The following is an 18,263-nucleotide window of genomic DNA, read 5'->3' as shown; positions in this document are numbered from 1 at the left end:
AGTGATCTGCAGCCTCTCATTGGGAAATGCCTTCAATGTGAAATGAGGATTTGGATGTTTTTGGCAAAAGCAGCAAATCTTTCCATTGAAACACAAATAGGCGGCCCGAGTCTCCCTAGCAAGGCCACCCCTGAAAGATCGATGTGCACTGAGGCCAGGCGTTGATACTACAGGTGAAACTGTCCCTGGAGCATCGACCAACAAAGACAAAAGGGACCCAGCACCTCTCTTGCCTGATGGCTCAGCCCAGTGAGGAGATGCTGCTCGGGTGTGCACAGCACTCTGAGAAGCCAGTGTTTACATGCCTGTGGCCTGGACATGTCTCAAAGCCCCTTGCATCTTGGAAAGTGTATGAGACACTTCATGCTAGGGCACCCATCAGAAGGCAAGGCCCAGAGGCCAATTGGTTCACTGATGTCTCCCCAGTGCCTGGCATGCGGCTGCAGGACTCTGCATACCACCACAGTCTCCCCACAAAAGAGAGGGCTCACTAAGCCCCTCGTGCAGGTGAGCAAAGTGAGGCTCAGCGTCACAAAGCTTTGGAGACGTGGGGGAGACAGGCTTGCAGCATTACCCTAACTGCGTCCTGGGTGATGGGTCTTGATGAGTGCCCATGCCCATCCATCTCACCCTCCTAGAAGCATCCAACGCCTGAGTCCCTCCAGAGCCCATGCTACCTTCCATGATGGAAGCATGGTAATGACCAATGCACTCGTTTCCCCAGCCAGCCACCTACTTGCATGCTGCAGAGCCAGAGGAGACCCCTGAGAGAGAAGTGCCATGGGCAAAAAACTGATTAAGAGCCCCTGCTCATCTAATCCTCACACCAGTCCTGCTGGTATTATCACTTTCTGTTGACAGATGGGGAAACAGAGGCTCAGACCCATGAAGTGGCTAATCCAAAGTCAACCATCAGGATTTGAAGACTCGTCTGCGTAAACTCTGGTGCCCGTCTTGCTCCAGGATGGGCTGCTGCTTTTTAGGGAACCCAGGCTGGCCAGGCCCTCCTTTCTCCCCCAGGCCTCCTGGGCTCAGAAGTATAAACCAGAAACAAACACTCTGGTTTGCACAGAGAGCAGTGGCTCCCTGGAAGAGGCCCCAGCACGCCATGGTGCTGGCCAAGAGGGAGGGACTTCATGCTAACTCACTGTGGTGAACAGACCCACGCCTGGGGACAGAGGGGCCCTAGACCTGTTCTCAAGGTGGTAAAACCAGCTGTCCCGGTGGTCAAATGAGTGAGCATGTCAAAGGGCATATCCAACCTCCCCCAACGGGCACAGTGCTCCAACAAGTTCCCACAGCCCTGCCTGGGACCAGCCTCTGGGGTCGGGCAACATCAGAAGCAACCTCTGAGATCAGGGGGCCTAACTCCTCTTTTCACACGTGGGAAACTGAGTCCAGAGAGAAAGGAGAGGGGAGAGAATGAGCACTCCCATTCTTAAGTGCCTACCAGGTCATGCCGCATGCAACAGCTCATTTGTCCTCACAGCAACCCTAACGAGGTGGGCTTCCTTAGCTGCATTTCACAGATGGGCAAGCTGACATGTCCAAGTTGTGAAGACAAACTCTAACCCAAGACTGTCTAGCTTCAAAATCAGGGACTAAGCCAAGATCAGTAGCAAAGAGAGGGCCAACCAGACTTCCAAATTTTCATTCTGTGCTTCTGACCACCTCTGGATTAGCCCCCGAGACAGAGTCCCCTCACCAAAAGCAAGCAGCCATCAGCCATTTGGGGCTCCCCGAGCCCCAGGCCTGTCTCCTCCTGAAGGTCACCTGGATGGTGGACCCTCAGAAAGGGGGAGCCCCGGCTGGTGGCCCAGAGGCCATCCTGGAAGCCCCGGACCTTCCCCTGCACCAGCACACTCAGGCAGAGGGCATGGGACCCAGGAGGTGGCTTCCACAGCAACCGGGCAAGCGCAGCATCCCATACCTGCAATGTTCTCCTGCTTGGGACAGATGCCTTTTGTGGGCGAGAGCAGGTGGTCATCTTCGTCGGGGGTGACTTGGATCCCGATCTCCACCGGCTCGGACACTTTCCTGAGCTCGGAGCGTGAGGAGGGCGGCGGGCTGTCCTTGTCCAGGGCCTTGTCATAGCAGGCACCCAAGCTGCCGCCACACTGCTTCCTTTTGTGCTCTATAAAAACCAGGATGTCCCCCAAGGGGAAGTTCATTTGACACTGGCCACAGGTGAGCAGGTCAGGGTCGGGGCCACCCACCATCAGCCCCAGGCCACTTGGCTCCTCTATCTCCAGACCCTCGTCTTCTTCAAGGATGGCGGCCTCCACATGGTCAGCCTCTGCTGGAGACAGAAAGAAGAAAGGGAAGGGGCAGAGAAGATAGAGATGGGCTTAGGCGGTCACAGCACCCGACTTCCGGTCCACCCCTTCCCCGCCAAGAAGCAGCCCCCTCTGCTGCTGGCTGCCAGAGCTCACCAGGTCCTCGCCGGGATTGGGGGCTGGTGAGCATCCCCCACAGGACAGATGGGCACACTGAGGCTCTAGGAGCAACGTCGTGCCCCCTGGGCATTGCCACATAAGTAGTGCTGATCTTACTGCATTCTGGTTTATTTTCTGCCAATTTCTCCCCAACGTAGTATAAGAACACGCATGGACACACGCGCATACACACACACCCTGGCTGCTGACAGCATGAGGTCGTGATGTGTCTCTCAAAGTTTCCAGTATCTGAGAATCACCTAGAGACTTTGAAAAATCCCAAGGCCCAGGCAGCACCCCTGACCAGTTACCCTGGGAACAAACATCGGAATAGTCTTTCAGACTCCCCAGGTGATTCCAATGGGCAGCCAGGGCTGAGAACCAGTGAGCTGGAGCCCTTTCCCCCTGCTGGGCTGGAGCCCCACCCCTCCCATCCCTTACACCTTCATTCATGCCCTCCCCATTCATGCGAATCCCACTCACATTCCTCTACCTGGGACCTGGCCACACACCAAACTAGAAAACAGAAAACCAGATGGGCGTCTAAGGGCCCGTCCTTAGGAGAGAAGGAAGCCCACATGCTCAGAAAGCAACAAGTGAGTGTCAGGTTCCAAAAAAATATCTTAGGAGAAAGCACTGCAGCAGAAGGGAGGCTGGAACCGGCTTGCAGAGTCGGGAAGCAGGCTCTCCTGCCAAGCACCCGAGGCCCGGTCAGACTTCCATTTCTCTGTAGATTTCCCCCACACTCATCAACTCCCCACTGTCCTTTTCTGTTTGTTGATTTTATTTTCACTCCCAGAAAAATGAAAGAAAGAAAATTCTCCAGACTCCAAAAGCATTTCTTGGAAGATATCAAACCACACTTTCAATGGACTGTATGTTTTTATATTTCTTTAGCAGCCGATAGATTTCTCTTGGGTTTTTTTTGGGGGGGAGGGAGTAGGGAGCCTAGGACCCAAATATTTGGAAGCTAATAAATGCCTCAAAAAGCAGCAACCTCCTCAAGGGAAAATTGGAAGACTCGGCAGCCGAAAGTGTCATAAATAAAGAGAAGTGGACAGTGTGGAGGTTTCATATTCCCCTCGGGTCTGAGCAAATTCCGGCTGGAATTTTTCGAGAGCAAATGTCAGTAGTCGTAGAGAAGGCACGAGTGGCGGGGTCTTCAGGGAAGCCAGAGGGCAGCCAAAGGTCTGAAACCCAAGGAGGCAGGTAAATTTTAAGTTGTATGGTATTTAGGAAAGGATAATGAAAACCACAGAGGAACGGCGAGAAGGAATGGGAGGGAGGAAAATACATTCCGTGGCAGTGAAGTTATTGAAGTGCCAGAGCCAAAGAACAGATAATTTAAGGAAAAAATTCTGTGGCATCTCCCATCCTACACATAAATCACTGTTCTCTATTTTCTGAACACGAGGCTATGCAGGGCCTAGGAGAGTCCATGTGTGAAACTGAATACGGAATATATGACGATATGTGACGTGCAACGCACACGTATGAACTATGTGTGGACAGGTATCACTGAGAAGAGAAACTACAATTTGAGATCCCACCTGTGGTTACAGAAAAGCAGACAGAGCCCTCGATGAATTAAATGCAGAATGCATCCGAAATGTGGCAGTACAAAAACGCCCCGCAGACGAGGAAATCCTAAATCTGTTGCCTGCATCTCTCTAACAAAAAGAACCTACAAGGTAAAGGAAACAGTCCTCACAAAGCCGGTCCCAGAAACCATTAATTACACTTTAGAAAGAAATAGGAGTTTACTTAAAAAGGGGTTTGAAGACAATGCCACGTAATTAATTTACCAATTTATTTTATGAAAAGATGCTTTGCTATGGTTAAAATGTAATCACAACCTTCCCACCGAACAGAGGTTCTAGGGAAGACTGGATTCCTGTGAACGGTTTGTCAGAATGTAAAAGGTAATTATTTGGTGCCTCTTTTTCCCTTTAATGATCTAACATTGAGCAATACTGTTTATATTGAAAAGCTCGCACCTTTAATTACCAATTACATATACATAATTTCAGAGCCAAAGGAGAGCGCTGTAAAAACAGTTCTTTAGAAATATAAGGATGTATTGTGCGCCATTTTTACAGAAGGTGCTCTAATAAATGGGAGGAGGATGTCAAAATATTGTTTTGTTAAAAAATAGAGAGAGAGGCACAAAAGAAATGAGCTGAAAAGCAAAAAAGGACATAATGAAATTGAGAATTCAAAGGAGGCAGGGGTGAGGCGCGGTACCTGGTACTATTTTAAATGCCACCCTGTCCAGGCCTGGCAAACTCCTGCATCAGTGGAAGATTTGATAAAAACAAACAACGACAAATCCACATGGCCAGCTGGACCATCCTTTCTGAGGGCGAAGAGGTTTTCTTGTTTTTTTAAATTTAATCTTCGGTTTACTTTTTTGTTTGTTTTTTTATTAACTTTTTCAGCCTCATCCGCCCTCCTGAGTAGGAGTTCTAGCAAGCCTAAATATCTCCTCTCTGCTAGGAGGTTTTCAACTACGTAATTTCAAATTCATTTTCTAATTCAAAAGAAACACAGATGAATTTAAAAATTAGCAGAGGTCACACATGCCTGTTCGCAACCACCCCTCCTTCTCAGCTTCCTCTTTTGCCAAGAGTATGTACCAGCACTTTTTCCTTTCTCTCCTTTTTTTTTTTTTTATTTTTGGTAACATCTGGTATTCTTTCCTTTTTTTGGCAGTCTCTGCCTTTTCACTTTCCTCATGCAGCAGCCCTGCGAGCCCCCGTAATTGAGTTTGAAGGTGTCCAAAGCCGTTTGCTGTGCTGCAGCTCTGATTTCTGCGTCAAGTCCTAACAGCCAACCAACCTGGGAGCCAGACCCTGTTGGCGTCCCCGAGACAGCCCCGGGATTATCCAGGGCTCCAGGGCTCAGCTCTGAGCTGGGATCTCCACCTCCCAGACCAGAGATCCAACTCACTGCCTCTAAGGGAGTCTGGGAGGAAAAGAAACAAACAAAAACTATCTCCTTCCCCTCCCACTTTCAGTGTTGAAAGTCAAACCCTCTGAGATGACAGGGTGTTCACCCGATTCCAAAGAACGGGGTTTCCTCTCCCCACCACCCAGGCTGTGGCCCTGCGCCTTGGCCTGCTGTGTGCGACACTTCCCAGGAAGGTAGCAAGGTCACCCCCAACATCAGGCAGCAGAGTCACCCCCAGCCCCAAATTTCTGGGTCAGAGTAAATGGACCAAGTGGGCCTGAAAGCTCACGTTCAAGGCCTTTGCCGACACCCCCAAAGACTGTGGTTTCATTTCCGCTGGCAGGCAGATACCAAGCTGGGCGTGTAGGGTGCCTGCATATGTGTGCATGTGTCCCTCCTTAGAACTGTATCGATAATGGAAGAAATAAAAGGAGAAAAACATTTGGCCAAGCCCTGGGAAGGGCAAAGTGACACCCCTCTTTCTCTGCCCTATGGACACCTGAGTCTCCCGGCTCTGCACAGCCTCAGAGAACCAGGCCTCTGTTCTAACAGGCAGAGTGGTCCAACCTGCCACCCAGAGACGAAAAAGCACCAGGAAAAAGACCAATGAAAACAGCCTTTCAAATTCCCAGACCCTACAGACCAGCCCCTCAGGCAGCCTTGTCCAGCAAACTCGGGCCTTAAAAAAGTAAAGTCAAGATGAGGTTTTCCTCTGAGATGATCTCTGCTTTCATGAAAAGCTCCCCAAGTGTCGGGCAGCCCCGCAGAATATTGCTGCTCTCAATATATTATGAGCCGAATAAAGTAGAGCAATTGCTAAAATGTTTGACTCATTAAGAGGAAAAATGAATGGATGCAGCAGACAACTTGTTCGAAAGGCAGATATCGGAGGGCTGAGGTGGATTCTGAAATGCTAAATCCTAAAGTGCAGGGACAAATCTGTATTTACACACACACACACACACACACACACACACACACGAGTTAGATTTTCTTTTACAACAAAACCACATTTTATTTACAAGGCCAGGCCTCCTCCCAGCTGGTAAATGCATTTAGAAGCAATGAAATCAGGCTTCACAAATAATAATGGACATCGTTGTTAAGTGAAAGGGGAAGTACTTGATCCCAAGACAAACTTCCCCATGCCTCGGCTTTGCTGGGAAGGAATTTGAGGCAGAAGACAGAAATGGAAAGACATCGTTAACACAGGCCCAGCCAAGCCGCCAACAAGCCCCCAGCAGCTGCAAGCTTTCAGCAGGGCCCTACCTGGCCAGTGACTCCCCCACACACAGAGTGCCAAGGACCCCGCCCTCCCTGGTCCATCTCTAACAACTGCCCATGCACCTGCCCTTAGGGGAACTCTAGCCGAGAGGTCTGCTGCCTGCTGTCCCCAGAGCACAGGCGTGTGCGTGGCTGCCTGCACACACACATGTGCATTGCTACATACACAGTACATGGGCTGCTGCTCCTCCTTACCCTGCATTAATTCAAATCCAACTCTCTTATCTTTAATGGCTAAGCTACAGTCCAGGAGAAACATACACAGAATTATTGTTTCAGTGATGACAGGGGTGGGAAGGGGAAGGATGTGGGGGGATGGGTCCCAGGCTCTTAAAATCGTGTGCCACCAACGTCACAACCGCCATCATGATGTGTACGCATGTTTACAAGAAATGTTCAGCATCCATCCGCCCGAGCTCTGCATCCGACTGGAGACTTTACACCTGCTTCCTACGAAGAGGGAGCTCTTGCCAGCAAGCCCATGCTTACCCATAATCTACGAAGAGATCTTTTCATCTCCTCTCCGTGAACACTTGGGGAGGGGCTGGGACTCCAGGCGACACGGAAACGCCACCACACACACACTCGACGGAGCACAACACTTTCTGAGCTGCCATCCATTTTTAATTTATTGGATCCAAGAGAAAATAACAACCGTAGGGAGGGGGGAGGAGAAGGGTGGAGGGAGAGAGAGCAGGAATCAATTCTTGGTGGAGAAAATAATCTATGACTAGATGACGCTTAAAGGCACGACAAGAGATTTTATGAAGTTCCCCTAACGGAGGGAATAATGAAGTGCCCGGCAGAGAAGGAAATGGAGATAAGAGGGAGGCGGGTGTCAGAAGGATGTCCACAGGGGGTCTCGAAGGGTTATTAGGACACAAGGTGGGGGTGGGGACCCTGGGAGGGCACAGCCAGGCGGAGTCTGAAGCAGGAAGCAAGACCCAGATCACCTCTCTCTGTCCTGACCCTCGACCCTCTCAGTAGACGGTCAGAGGAGTCCAGCCTGCTCCAGGTCAGCTCTGCACCCTCCTGACACCCTCCAAAGGCTGCCTCCCTGGAGGGACAGATGCATACCACAGCCACCACCCCATGAGGTCCTGTCTGCCCCTCCTCAGCTGAGGCACACACCTCGATCGCCATTTGACATGTGAGAGGGAGAGCAAGGGAAGGCAGCCGGTGCAAAACATGCTTCCCAGTGTGGGTTTCCCAGGAAAATGACCAGGGTCCCGCTGACTCCGCCAGTGGCGGAAACTTTGGGCCTGGCCTGCGGGCCAGGAAGTGGGAACTCCAGATCCCTGAAGAGGTTTTAGATACAGGAAGAGCCTCACTCCCATACCTCTGGTCCACAGTCTCCAGGCGGGAAAGTCGAGTGTTTGGGGAGGGCCTCCCTGTGTACAGATTGTTTGCAGGACTGCAGCCTAATTTTAGGATGCGTAAGCAGCTCCCTGAAAAATATCCTCAGTTGCTCTATGGAGTCCAACCGCCTTCTCTCCCCCACTGTACACACCTCTCCAGAACCCCAAAAACTGAGCCCAGGAGTCTGGGTCTCCCCAACACAAGAGCAGAAAAAAGAACAAGTGAATAAGGAAAACATACTCAGGTATATTCACAGGTCTTGGCCATTACTAAAAGGTTACAAATAAAAGGCTTGACAAATAAAATAGGCGCTTTAAAGAAAAAGAAAAGGAAAAGATTTACCACAATAGCAATCCTTCTCAACACATTTAGCAGGTTCTAGAAAACTGCAAATGCCTTCAATCTTCAGAGCCACAACAGGCTCCTAACGATGTGATATAAAAGCACTCTTTGTGGCCAAATGAAGAGATTTGTTTTTATTTAACGTTATGCTTTTTTCAAAGGTGTGGAAGAAAAGAAGGGCTTCCACACAGGACACTGGACCTCAAGGCTTTAGCTGGAGGAGTTTGGATTATCTGAGGCCAACAGCAAATAGCAAGGGCAGGAGTGCTTTCGACATCTCTTTTCCAAGGTAGGAATTTAAACATGACCCCCCACCCCGCCTTTTTTTTTTTAATTCTTAGCAGTGCATCCATTTCTGAGGCACATGTTAATCACAATAATATTGGCACTCAACTTTTCTTGAGTCATTTCTGCATGTTGTTTTAGCAGAAAACTCATTAGAACATTTCACAAATGTATTTATTTGTATTTCAGCAGTTCAGTGGAAGGGGGTCATAAAAAAGAAGTTATGTAAAAGAGAGGATTTTTTTTTCTTTTTTTACTTTGAAGTGACTTAATTTTGTGTGGTCTGGGATTTCATTACAGTAAAATAGCTCAGGCTGGCTATTCAACACCCAAGCAAATTATCAGCTGCCACAAGAAAAAGAAAAAAGAATGAATTTCTTGATTTTCAGCAACTGCACAAAAGACTTGCATATGTCAAAATGCTGGACCAACATCCCGTGAATGTGGCACCATTCATCAAGCCTCCATCTAGTGTCACTTTTGCCAGTAAAAAACGAGGCTGCTGTGCTCACCCTCCTCACTGGCTTGTGCAGAAGACGCAAGAAATGTGTCCTTCTCTTTCCACGCGTCTCCAAATAGCCTGCTCTCGGCACTTTTTACCCACGCCCTGGAAACGTACTTGCTCAAGGGAGGCAGTCAGCACACAGCGTTTCTTGGGGAGGGATGGAGAAACGGGGGGACCGAGCCTGAGCACATCTCCCTGACATTTGGCTCCCTGGGACCAGAAGGAAGCTGAGTGGGATCAGGGAGTAGGGACAGGACAGAGCACACAGGACCTCAGGCCGAATGGCCGGAGTCAAAAGAGTGCCTCAAAGTGACAAAGCATACTCACGGCAGCTGGATAACACAGACATTCATTCCTAGTGTCTTCTGTACCCCTCCCCATTAATAAATACAAAAGTGTATCTACAGCTAACACCGTCTTCAGAGAAGGATGCTTAGCCGGTATCAATAACTCAACCATGTGGTGCAGGGTACAGTCCCCAAAGACCATTTACTTTCTCCTTGATCTCCCCAGATGTGAAGCCAACATTAACCTAGAGGCCAAAGTCCTTGGAGAGTTTCAGCTAAAGGTGAGGCCTAACCAGGCAGCCAGAAGGTCCATCCTTAAGCCATGGGAGACGAAGGAGAGTCTCCAACAGACAAGGACCTGACCCCCTCCCGTTCCCTCCCCCATATATTTTTTTCCTGCATTGTCTTATCTATGATCTGTGTTTAGTTACAGCTTGTGAAACTCCCCTGAGTTCTAAGGCAAAGGATTGGAGATTACTAAACTGATTTTTTAACGGTCTTCTGCAGCTCAGAGACCACCGTCTGGCCCAAGACTTCGAGATGACCGTGCCTCTTCATCTCTGAGTGGTCCAGGGAGCTCGCTGCCACTACATGCTTACAACTGGCTCGATTCAAACATTAAATGAAGTAGAGAAATCATCAGATAAATTGCTGGCCCTCTGTACTGGAGAGTGAAGGCTCTTTCTCCAGCTGACGACAGCACTAGGCTTTTGTCTGACCTAATTTATTTCTCTTTCAGGTTAGAATAAAGCACTCTTTCCTGTCGCAGGGTAACCTCTTCTGCTCATATATTGAACTCTAGCATAAGACTCAGGGTGCAGTCTGCAGATTTCTTCAACTCGGGAAAGAAGACATTATAAATCTAGAAATCCTGTGATCAAAAGCACATACATTCCCCATCGCTAAATTACATGTTTAGGGGAGAAATCCTCTCATTAAAAGCCATCCATAAAGGACAACTGTTTGGGGTGAAAGATGTGATCAACACTGGCTCTAGCAATCACATACTCTTTCCAAACAAAGTTTTACATGTTATTTGAGTCGGCATTTTAAATCTTTGGGGAACGGTGCTATTTCCCTTAGTACAGTGGGAACATTACCTAATAAATGGAATTGAGAATCCAAGTGTTATAAAATTTGAGCTAAAAGGATTTCCATTCATCAAGCTGTTTTAGGTACACGACTCCCAAAAGCAGCAACTCTCGACTGTTCCCTGGGTCTGTGACATGCAAGACGGAAATGAGCAGTGCGCCTTCCCCAGACCTCCCCAGCCCAATCACCAGCACCTTAATAACGCAGCAGAATTTTCAGAACGTCAAGACCACGGACGAATCAGGGAAAACACACCCATTCAAAACTCACAATTTTAATTGTTAAAAAAGAAAGAAAGAAAATCAAAGAAAAAGAAAATGCACCCATCTGCCAAGTGAGGGCTTGTAAATCGATGGCGATAGCTTGAAAATAGATTTCTCAAACTTATATTCTCATTTTGTCCTGCACGAATCTCTGCTGGAAAATCAATATTACAACTTCACACTTAAGACATTCTGCAGCAACGTCAACTGCCGCCGCTACTGATGGAAGCCGGTTCCTAGCCCATTGTAGCGGAGGCGCCAAGCCATGACACGGGCACCGAGCTCCCCCTAGCTGCCAAGTGGCGCTAGGCGCGGCTCGGCGTTTCAGCTTGCCATCAACCAAAAGCCAATTCAACTGAAAGTTTATTTTGGAAAGTATTTTATCACAACAAGCAACAGAGAATGCAAAGCAATCGAGATAGGAGATGAAAAGGGGATAAGTGAAGGTTGGTGCAAGCCGTGTTCTAAGCTATAAGACAGTGCCAAGAACTCCATTCTGAGAAGGCGCTAGAAACTGGTATCTGTAAACGACTGTTTTCTGTGCTTCTGTCTCACCTGAGACATAATTCTGATTATTCTCAAATGCACCCAAAGTTGGCCTTCCCTTGGGTTGAGTAGGACCCATTTAGCCCTCCACACTGGTCACTGACGCAACACACCCAACCAGCTAACCCAGCCTCGATGTCTCTAAGGCCGGCTTCACAAAAGCAACTGCATTCACCCCAGCACTTCAGAAATGACTAGTTTTCTGTTACGAAATATTTCAAAGGCCAGACAAAAAATCGCCAAGGCCAAGCACAGGCAGATAGCAACCTCCCCATCAAAAAAAAAAAAAAAAGAAAGAAAGAAAGAAAAAAAGAAAAGAAATATGCATATGTACATCATATCATTCAGGTAGGGAAAAAAGACCCTTTAAAAATATTAGCGGTTGTTAAAATATGCTCACGGCTGTTTTCTCTCAGGTGTGAATTACAAATGAATAAAATCAGCCTGGCATAACACCTTTGATGAACACGTTTTTATTCTCCCGTTGAATCAGAGCAGCTGACTTATATCACACTTCTAATGATATGGGGTTCCCTTCTGTGCAGAAGGGAGAGGAACTTCACTCCCCCCCACCAACTAACCAAAAATAAAAAAAAGAGGGCTATGTCTTATGAAATTTATCAGAGGCCCAGTTTTGAAAGACATGTGGACCATTGGAGAGATATACTCTACTCTGGGGAGTTAAGATAATTGTGAGCACCGCCGCCTTCAAAACACACAGCTACAGCGAAACCTAATTTAAAAGGTAACCATGGAATTAACACAGTTAGCCTAACTTTTGCATTGAATCTTGGGTCTCTAGTTGTTTTACAAAATCGTGAATTCATACGGAAAATTACTAATCTTCCTAGGAAACCTGTTGGTGGGTTGTTGAGAAAATCACCTTGATTGGGGTTACGCAGTTGACAATGGACATCTTATTTTCCTTGGTCTCTTCAGAAAGCATCAAGCTCCTTCTTGGATTTAAGTACTCTTCCCTTCACCCTGGCCCTGTCTGGCACAGCGGGCTCTGGCCCTTTCCTCTGCGTGGTCAGCCGATCCCCCTTAACCTCCCCTCGGCACGATTGCCACTGTGTTGTTTTGTGTTTGTTTTTTATTAATAGCTGTGTCTGTCCTCTGCTTTTAAAAGCCATATCCATCTGGGTCAAACATTTTGAAGCAAACCAGAAGCCCAGGTTTCCATCACCAGCTGTCTCTCACTCTTTTTTACCTCACTCCTCTTGTGCCTGGCCCTGTCTGTAAATTTAACTAGCTCATTATGGAGCCCTTCTCAGACGCTCCCTCCCCCCTCTCCCCTCCCCCCCGCCACCCACCCACAAAGACCATGCGTGCTATTTGTGTGCCCTCTTGTTTCCCAGGCCATCAGTTATTTGCAGTTGCATCATCCCTGAAGGACCTGAGGCTGCTGCCCCACAGGCCCGGGAGCTGCCACCCAACTGATAAAGATGTACCATGTTTTAAGGGGTATCTTTTGCATTTAAAATCTAAAATGTGAACCCCAAGTAGAGGATGCGACAGCACCCGCTTTGCCAGCCAGGGCTCCAAAGCACCCTGAGTCCACGGCTCCTGCATCATTTGTGGAGAGGCACTTCCAGAGGCCAGAGAGGCTAAAGTGCACCCCATTCCTGCCTTTCCCCTGCTTGCTCTCCCACCTCCCTCCCGGGTGACACAGGACAGACGAAAAGCCAGCTGCTTTTGGATAATAAATAGCCTTGTCTGAAAACTGGTTGGACCACTCTCCTAGCTTAAACCCGTACACACAGCCTAGGTTCCGTGTGCCCCTCGAAGGCAGGCCGGCTTTCCTTTGCCCTCTAGTCTCCTTCCCCTTTTGCTCCCCACCTCTCTTCTCCTTTGCCTCTCTCTTTTTCCCTCCCTGCCACTGCTCCAGTGTCAGCTGGCTTTCCCCAGCGCAGCTCTGAGCAGGGCTGAGCGAGACAGGGAACAAATGAAGGATGGGAAAGTGCTGCACCAGGCACCCCTCACCCCCATGCCCAGCTGCCACCAGTCCTCTGGCCAGGGCTCTCGCCTGATGTCCCAGTAATGCCAGGAGAGGGAGAGCCAAAGCAAAGCGAACCTACCTGCTTCTTCCCCTTACACACAACTGCAACCACTCCTGGCTCGCCGCTGCTGCCAGCTTGGCAGTGCACCCCCATCCACTCCCCCTTCCCCGACCCCCCCAATCCCCCTCCTCAAAAACAACCCTTGCAATTATACAGAGGCTACGTGGGGCAAATTGCCTCCTGGAGAAATTAAGCCTCTGCAAGTATAGACGTTTTAACAACCACCCCATCTAAAGGGGGAAGGGTGTAGAATAAACCATTGCTGTGGCTTGGTAAAGGATCGAAATGTCAACTGGCAAAAAAGACCTTCATCAAACCAAGCTCAAATCTGGCTGCAAAACATTTTGTTTTAAACGCAGCCGGCGAGTCTTCTTTGATGTTACAATGGCGAAAAATAAAAGAGAAGTCCTCTTCCCTTCCTCCAAAGAGGCATCCCTCTCCCAAGGCGAATCTCACTTTAATTTCTATTCCCCCACAAAAAAAAAAAAAAACCATAATAAATCCACAAATTCTTACTAATGTATCTGCTGTAACAAAGGAGAGATGGCAACAGCAATTGCTCCGAGCAGATGGCTCCTATGCTGGGTTTTCAGGGGAGGGGAGAACCCCTTTATATATTTATTTATTTATTTAAATTTTTTAAAATATAACATAAATATTCGGCTCTCGGCCGCCTGGCAGCCAGTCCTCTGCGGTGGCTGGGCGCGCAGCCCTCTCTAGCTCCGCGCGGGCAGCCCGGCCCCAGCCCGGCGAGGTGCGCGGCGGATTGCAGGCATATAACCTGCCCGCGGTCTCGATGGCACCCAGAGGATGTTTTATTTCTATTGCAATAATAAAAAAAAAAAAAGGAACGGCGACCCAGGCACCGCGAGAGAAAGAACGGCGGGGAAATGTTCGCGCGCAGCGAAGAAGCGGCCCCGCGGGCTGCGGCGGGCGGGGAGCGCCGCAAAGCCACCTTCCCGGTGCAAGTGTGCGGGGACCCGGGGCGGGCTCCCCTGCAAACACGGTACCTGGCCCGCTCGCGCTCGCTTTTCCCCTCTGCTAAATAAACCCAACAGGGATGGTGGAAGCTGCTGCTTGTCTTGCCCCGCTGCCTGACTTTGCCCGCCCAGCCACATGCTTGAAATCTACACGATTTCAGCCGGTGGATTTCCACTGCGACCTGCCTTGTTTATTTAGATAGGAAAGATGAAAGATACTGAGATAGAAAGATGGATACGAGATTGATGGGTCTCCTTTTTTTTCTTTTTTTTTTTTTCTTTTACTATTTTACAAGCGCATCACTCTCTTCCCACTCCTAACTGACAACCTTTTTTTCTTTCCTCGTGGCGGGGATTTTTCACCAACCCCAATCCCCCCACCTTTTTTGAAGTGGGGGAAAGAAGACAAGATCATCCCAGGAGACAGACGGAGGTGGGGAAATGGGGGGTGGGGAGTGGGGCTTGAGCCCTGCAAACAGCCGCGCCGCTGGATTATTTTGCAAATAGCAGGAGGAGGGGAGAGAAAGGCGGCTGCGGAATCCTAGGACCGGCGTGGCCGGCACCCTGCTGGGCCGGGCGCAGGGACCGGGGACCCGGAACCGGCGGCCGCCCCTGGCCCTACGGCTCCCCCAGCCGAAGCGCACCCCGCTCTCCTCTGCCCGCGCCGTCAGCGCGGACCCACGCGCTCGCCAACTTTTCCCCACTTCCCGGCTCCCCCTCCCCCTCCGCTCCCCCAGCCCCCTCCCCCTCCTCTCCAAACCCCGCCACCAGCGCCGCCGCCGCCACACACGCCGCTCGGAGGGGCGAGCGTCCAGCCTGGCTCGGCGCGCACACACACACACTCCTCCAGGCTGCATGCCCCCTCCCTGGCCGGAGCCGGCTCTGCAGGCCCCCGAGCCCGAGGCACGTCCGGCTGCTCGGCGCCCCAACTCCCCGGGCTGCAAAGAAACTTTCCTATGGCCCCCGCCCCCCGCCATGCTCCAGGCCGACGCCGTAGACTCTGCCAGCCAGCGGGCGGCCCCGGCGCCTGGCCCGGCTCGGCTGTTCCGGGCTCGGTGTCCCCAGCCCCAGGCGCCCGGAGCCCCATCTCCGGCCCCTCGCGCGCACTCCGCAGACACTTACGGGTGATGAGCTCCCTCTGGGACAAGTGCTGCGGGTTGCCCTGTTTGCGGCGGGACATTGCCCCGGCATCTATTCTGGCATCGCCCGGAGAGCTGCACTGATGGGGGGAGCCGGGGGAGGGGGTCCGAGCCGCCGCCGCTGCCGCCGCGCCGCTGCCGCCGCCGCCGCCGCCGCCGCACCTCCTCCTCTGCCCGGGTTGGTGTTTTTTTTCCCTTCCTCTCTTGCCCTCTCTTCCTCCTCTTCTTCTTCTTTATTTTGCTCTTTCTTCTATGCTGTTTTTTGTTTTGTTTGCAAAAAGAAAAAAACGGGAAGAAAAGCAAGAAAAACCTCTCGATCTAAAATAAGAAAAAGAGGCAAAAAAAAAAAAAAAAACTGCTGTTGCTTTCCGCGGACTGGCTGGTTTCTTTAAAAATATATTCTTTCGAAGGAAAAAAAAATATCTTACACTTCTTCAAACTGCTTGGCCTCTTGCACTTGCAAATGTCTTCTTGAACTTAAACTGGATTTTGCACCGGCTCCTGACACTTTCTTTCAGGGTCTGGTAGGTGGAAAGCGCACTTCTACCAGGAGGGGAAAAAAATGCAAACAAATAAAAAAAAAAAAAAGAAGAAAAAGCAAAGGAAAACAAAAAAGCAAAGAAAACTTGGGGACTTGTCTCGTACCCCCTCACCCCGCCCCCTCAAAAAACCCAAAGCAATGTAAAACTGCCCCGGTTCGGTTGTTTCTGGGTTTTCTGCGGGCTGCCTGTTTTTGTTTTTGTTTTTGTTTTTCTCGGAGACTGACCCTTCCGAGGCTCTGGGGGGACACCAGGAGAGGCTCCTTCCCAGTTCACCTGGCAGGCTGGCGCCGGCCGGAGGGGCTGCCGAGTCCCCGCGAGCGCTCCCCAGCGCTCCCCTGGCGCCGCGGGCCCGGGGGGAGCGGGGCGGAGGGGCGGCTCGCCCAGTGCGCCTGGGTCGGTGCGGGCGCAGACTGGGAGCTATAGATTGCAACGTGAAGATGGCGGAGTCCGGGTTCTCTGGGAGCTCTCGGTCTCTCTATGGCTGGGGCTGCCTCTGTACAATGGGATAAAATTCAAGTTCAAGTGCGGACGTGACGTTTAATCTGCACTAGAGACAAAAAGACCCAGAGAGTCGGAGCACTGGGGGCGACTAGCGGTGGCTTTTTAACATTGTACCCTGTAAGAGAACAAGAAAGCACACACAGAGACACACTCGCGCGCGCGCGCACACTCACATACACACACACACAGTTGCCGGTTGCGCACACCCGCAGCCCAAGCCGGACACACGTGCAAACCGCGTTTTTGTGCGCTCCTCAATCCCCCAAGCCCCGGCTGCGCAAAAGCGGGAGGGGGTTGGGGGGGGGGGGCACTGGGCAGCTTATTTTAAAATAAAAGAAAAATCGTCCTTATATCTCCTCCCTCCTGGGAGCAGGACCCCCTGAGAAGGGGGGCGGGGTGCTGTGTGAGTGAACTAAATTGAATCAACGCAAGTCTCCACCCACCCAAAAGCTCTTTCGGACTTGGACTTTGGGGGTGGGGGCGTGGACTGTGGAAAAGGGTTGGGGTCGACATGGGAGTTGGGGGACAGTAAGAATTGCTTCGTTTCCCTGGAAAAGTCGCTTGGTAGTTTTTACTTTTGTTTTATGGTCGCGGGCGGCGAGGGTTGGGTAGATGTTGGAGTTCAACTTCCAAAAAGTGTCTCCATGTAAATTCTGGTATTACAGACTCTGGAAGGGTGAGGAAGACAAAATAAACGACACTAAGAGAACAGAATCAAGAGCACGTGAGGGGTGAGAAGTGTTTGAGACCTTGTTTGAGTCCCATTTGGAAAAGGATTTTCACTCAAATCTTTGTCCCCTCCCCTCACCTTACCCCCATTAACTCCTAGGGGTCAAACACGGCCCCACCTCCTAAACCGGGTCTATGGCAAGCGAGAGGGTAAAGGGACCGGGGCGCTCCACGTGGGAGAGGGACTTGGACTTGCCGGCCCAGGAGTAGGTGTGGCCAGATCTCCGCAGATACTCGGGTGGGTGACTCCAGGAGGCGCCCCTGACAATCACAGCAACCTGGAAGTCACACCCCGCCCCCCGCGCTCCTCGGCCCAGGGTAGGACTTGGAAATGCCTGTCAGACTGGGAAGGACGCAGCTGCCTTGTCAGCCGTTTGATCTCCAACCGGCGAGGACAAGAGGAGTTGTGGGGCCTCTCCGTGGCCCGGGGACAAGGCCAGACCACGGCCCCCGTGGACACCCCCCATTCCCCAGGCTGCGGCCAACTTTGTCAATTTGATGACCTGGCCTCCAGGGCTGGGCGCGCCACGCGGCTCGCCTCCTCTCCCTTCTCAGGGTTTCTCCGGAGGCGGCCAGGGCGGGTCGGGGCCTGGCTCTGGCTAGGCTTCGCGGGCGAGTCCAGCTGCACCCACCCCACTCCGCCCCCAGGCCTGGCTCCGGCGGCTTCACCCGGGCGCACAGCGAGGCCGTGACGCCTCCGGGAGCGCCGCCTCCCTGGGGGCCTTTTCCTCGGGGGGCACATGGGGGTTTTTGTTTTTGTCCCGAAGGTCTTGGGTGGGGCGATGGCACCAACAATTTAACAGCGCCCAGCGTCCGTGAGCGAGAACGGAAAGAGATCCCTTCCAGTCCTATACCCTAAAAAATAATAACAATAAAATGTGCCCTGGCTTGCAGTTCTGTAAACTGTGGGCTCCACGGTGGGCAGACGCGAGGCCGAGCGGATGGAGACCGGGGGCGGGGCGCGG

The 18,263-nt window shown here is 51.0% G+C and overlaps 1 protein-coding gene across 4 annotated transcripts in view; it reads right to left on the bottom strand.

Annotated features, from left to right (window-relative positions):
• Positions 1 to 16,551, bottom strand: part of BCL11B (BAF chromatin remodeling complex subunit BCL11B) — a 103,443-nt gene extending 86,892 nt beyond the window's left edge. Inside the window, exons 1-2 of one of the 4 annotated variants that reach the window (XM_030803447.1) lie at positions 15,510 to 16,551; positions 1,931 to 2,299 (exon numbers count right to left, since the gene is read on the bottom strand). In XM_030803447.1, the coding sequence (XP_030659307.1) occupies positions 1,931 to 2,299; positions 15,510 to 15,567 (427 nt within the window). In that variant the 5' untranslated portion in view covers positions 15,568 to 16,551. The remainder of the gene's footprint in view (positions 1 to 1,930; positions 2,300 to 15,509) is intronic. The other 3 variants (XM_030803448.1, XM_030803446.1, XM_030803445.1) reach the window with 3 other exon arrangements.
• Between the last annotated feature and the right edge of the window lie 1,712 nt (positions 16,552 to 18,263).

This window comes from Nomascus leucogenys, chromosome 22a (genome assembly GCF_006542625.1).
Source record: "Nomascus leucogenys isolate Asia chromosome 22a, Asia_NLE_v1, whole genome shotgun sequence".
Classification (NCBI taxonomy): Eukaryota; Metazoa; Chordata; class Mammalia; order Primates; family Hylobatidae; genus Nomascus; species Nomascus leucogenys.
This window is presented reverse-complemented; position numbering and strand designations above follow the sequence as displayed.